Genomic DNA, 3,967 nt, shown 5'->3' with positions numbered 1-3,967 from the left:
GCCAAAAGAGGCGAGCTCGGCTCGAGCTCGGCTCGTTTACACCCCTAGTTAACAGTAATATATTTAATGATACTGCCAACCACAACAATATTTGTTGTTTAAATGGGGTTAAAAAAATGTTAAAGAAAAAAATATAAAATAAATAAATAAATGGAAAAGTCAACGCCGGAGACCGGCGATCAACGGCTGCGACAGACGAAATTGTATTCAAAATTGATTAATTTGTGAAATTTTGGGTTAAATTGAGGTTAAATTAAATTATAAAATGAAATTGGAGCATATTAAAATGTGATGGACTATTTTAGTCTTTTGTAAAACTTCTGGACAATGTGTGAACTTTTTTGTAAAAGAGTATTTTGTCTGAACAGCTTTATTTTAGTTAAAGTTTCAAGCGACGTCCGTACGCTGGTAGACTTCTATAGTGCATTCTTAGGTGGGCCAAGCCGACCCATTTTGATTGCACTAATTGGATGTACATCTGTTTTACGAGAGGCCCAATTCCAGCTCATACAATCTAGTCTGCTTGACTACTCACTCTGTGGGTGAATTTGGACCTGTCATACAATAACATAGAGCTTAAAAATCATTTTCTGAAATCCCTTGGTATGCAAAATAATCTCAGCTCGACAATGGCTGCGTTAGCTTCTTCTCTTTCTTCCTCAGTAGGATACCAAAATTCATCACTTTTTTCTGGACCGCTATTCAAGGCAAAGGCGCAAAATTTGAGACAATTTTACAGTGCTAGGCTGAAAGTAATGGCTGCCAGTGATGGGTCTGCTAAGAAACCGAGTAAGCCTAAAAAAGAAGTTGTGGACCCTTCAGTTCCTTCATGGGCTAAACCCGGTTCGGATGAGCTTCCTCCATGGGCCGAACAAGAAACCCAAAAAGATTCCTCCACCTTTCAGCTTCCCTTTGTGGTTTACTTACTTGGATCTGCTGTCGTTGCCATTGCTGCGGTAAAATACAATTATTTTTCTCTTTCATTTCGTTTTTATTATTATCCAAGTGCTTTTTGGTAGTTAATAATTCGCTGAGGGGAAATAAAATAAAATGTGTGATGAAGGAATTTAAAATAAATTCAGTATTTGGTGAATGAATGTATAAAGGTTTTGATGATTGTTTATGCAGATTGGTTCTATTTTTGAGTATGTGAATCAAAAGCCTGTGTTTGGAGTTTTGAACTCGGACAGCGTGTTCTATGCTCCTTTGCTTGGATTCTTCGTATTCACCGGCATTCCTTCTTCTGTAAGTTTGCCTCAATTCTCTTATATGCGAATTCAATTTTGAATAACGATAATGAAAACGAAGAAAAGGATAAATGTCTATATTCACAAAGGTCTTCAAGTTCATCATCTTCCTTAAACGATTCATAATCTTTAAGGCCTCGTTTGGTTGCCAAGATAAGATTAAATAATGTACTGAAATGCAATTGTATTATTGGACCTTGGAAAATCCAATAAAAAACATGCCTAGAGGAACCAGGATAACATTATATTTTTGCGACTCGACCTGACAAGTTATTGGCATACCAAATATCAAATAAAGTCTAGTTATTCAGTTAATCATGACTAATCTCCCTTACCAAACGAGGCCTAAATTGATTCATGATGTTGCTATGTTTTTTCGTATTAATTATATATTAAGGTCTGATATGCCTGATGCTGTTAATCGAAAACTGTTAACTTTTGCAAAATAATCGAATACAGGCATTTCTTTGGTACAAATCTGTTCAAGTTGCTAACAAAGAGGCAGAGGAACAAGACCGGAGGGATGGATATCGGTAGAGTCATTTGATAGCATTGTCATTCCCGAGTATAATTTTTTATCTTCGAACTAATCTGAATTTTTATAGAGCCATATCAGTTCTCTTACATACCATTTTTTCTTGTGCAGACACGCTTATATTTAAATGTTTCATTGTAAATTCCAATCATCTACATATGTTTCAATGAACATTATGCTACTACATTCTTGAATGCTTGGTTTCCATGCACTAGGGATAAGAAGAGTTCTATTAATAATGTTTAAATTTTAGTCCCGTCGACTTTCCAGGGATAATCTGTTTTAGAGTATTACTAGAGATAAAATATATGTCACGATGGCTTATTAGATCCTACAATTGGTGTGGTTTTAAACCGTAGATCTACATAAATAACCGTCCACTAAGCACACATGTACACGTATGTGTGTTTTATTATGTGTAGATCAACGGTTTAAAACTAGATGATGTATTTCACAAAATGTAAGTTCTACAAATCCATGTAATGATTCACCTCACTATGAAAATGCTCAACTTTTCTTTTGAAATGAATTCGTTATTCAATACGTCTTAATAATATAGTGGGATAATGTGTTAACACGAGGTATCTTACAAAATGAACACGGAGCATGATATAGGCAAGAATTCCATGTTTGCGTACATTCCAATAAGATACATCCAGAATGAACTGAATAGCCTATGAAATGAATTTAAAGTTCTTTAATTTTTATTTATTTATTTTGGTCAGAAAAAAAAAAAGCTTATTTTCCAACTTTTCTGGCTCTTATGCAGTGGGTCCCCCGTGAAGTTGATTTATCTCCATCATAATCTGATTTTCGTAATTAATTTCTTAGTTCTAACCTCAGCATTAGGAACAAATTTATATATATTGATATGCCTAATTGGGCCAACCCAATGGGCCTACAATTTCTTTACCTACTGGGCTACGAGCCCAATATCGAAGACTAATATCACCGAGGCCCAAACACCTTCAAGTAAGGCTTGGGCCCAACAAAGCAAACCCAACCCAATAAACGACATATAAATAGAGGTTTTCCTCATTTTATTAAGGTACGTCCTATTAACTGAGCAATACTATCAACTGTATTCTCTGGACTATTTCTATGATCAGCACGTCTGACTTGAGCGTCGGAGGGGTTTCCGCCGGATCAACCCCCGGCTTAGTTCATGTGTTCTATGATCGCAGGTACCTCAGGATCATCAAGTTGTCAAGCTACTGATCTGCTTTGCTCTCCCAGCTCATTTTCTACACTACCCCAGGTGATCTACTTTTTAGCATCATCATTTTGGCGCCGTCTGTGGGAATTACCTCGCAACGGGTTATAGGGCGGAGCGAGTGTCTCCTCGTGGGAGTTATCTCGCTATGGTTTCGTAGACCCGAGGGAATTGACTCCTCATGTCACCGGAGTAGTGCAGAAAACGAGCTGGGATAGCAAAGCTGATCAGTAGCTAGTCAACTCGATGATCCTGAGGTCCCTACAAAATGAGCACACGTGAACTAAGCCGGGGGTTGATCCGGCAGAAACCCCTCCGACGCTCAAGTCAGATGTACGGATCGTAGAGATAGTAGAGAGAATAAAACTCGGAGTTGATTGTGAAAATATTAGAACGTACCTTTACAAATGAGTAAAACATCTATTTATATATCGGTGATTGAGTCGGGCTTACTTTGTTGGGCCCAAGCCTTACTTTGAAGGTGTTTGGGCTTTCGTGTAGTGGGCCTAGTTAGTAGATAAATTTGAGGGCCCATTGGGCCGGCCCATTTATGTATATCATTAAGCCCCCCAACTCTCGATTCGAGACGGGGACTTGTGTAGAGGGGTCCGGGTCGTGTCGAGAGTTAATTGTGTCGTGGATTGAATAGTTTCCGTTGGCGGTGAATTAATTCGTTGACTTAAATAAGGGATAATTGTATTTATTTGGCAGCGAGGTATATGCTTAAGGGTTTTAAATATTATACTAGGGCCAGATAAATAGACTCCTTTTGCGGTGGAAAAAATTAAACTTCATCTCCTTCGTAATAAATATGGGTATGTACTTTTAACTGTAGGTATTCTTCTGTGCTATTTTTCTCTTGAAAACTTTTTTGCGGTAGAGTAGAAATTTTTTGTTTCTTGATTGTTTCGTCGGAGAAAATTATTTTTCATGTCGAACCCGGGTAAGTCGAAATCTTTGCGTATTAAACTT

At 37.6% G+C, this 3,967-nt stretch overlaps 1 protein-coding gene across 1 annotated transcript; it reads left to right on the top strand.

The window, feature by feature from the left end:
- The first annotated feature begins 400 nt into the window (after nt 1-400).
- On the top strand, nt 401-1,976 carry LOC105973554 (uncharacterized). Its single transcript, XM_012998589.2, has 3 exons — nt 401-956; nt 1,129-1,245; nt 1,707-1,976. Exons 1-3 carry the CDS (start codon nt 606-608, stop codon nt 1,782-1,784), a joined length of 546 nt encoding a protein of 181 aa, XP_012854043.1. The 5' UTR covers nt 401-605; the 3' UTR covers nt 1,785-1,976.
- Nucleotides 1,977-3,967: the final 1,991 nt, after the last annotated feature.

This window comes from Erythranthe guttata, chromosome 11 (genome assembly GCF_056151865.1).
Source record: "Erythranthe guttata isolate IM_541 chromosome 11, IM_541, whole genome shotgun sequence".
Classification (NCBI taxonomy): domain Eukaryota; kingdom Viridiplantae; phylum Streptophyta; class Magnoliopsida; order Lamiales; family Phrymaceae; genus Erythranthe; species Erythranthe guttata.
The sequence above is the reverse complement of the archived record's forward strand: the minus strand, read 5'-3'. Positions and strand labels throughout refer to the sequence as shown.

Coding starts and splice junctions, on each gene's coding strand:
- LOC105973554 (XM_012998589.2), top strand. CDS start 606: ATGCAAAATAATCTCAGCTCGACAATGGCTGCGTTAGCTTCTTCTCTT. Junction 957..1,128: donor CTGTCGTTGCCATTGCTGCG/GTAAAATACAAT, acceptor TTGTTTATGCAG/ATTGGTTCTATTTTTGAGTA. Junction 1,246..1,706: donor TCACCGGCATTCCTTCTTCT/GTAAGTTTGCCT, acceptor AATCGAATACAG/GCATTTCTTTGGTACAAATC.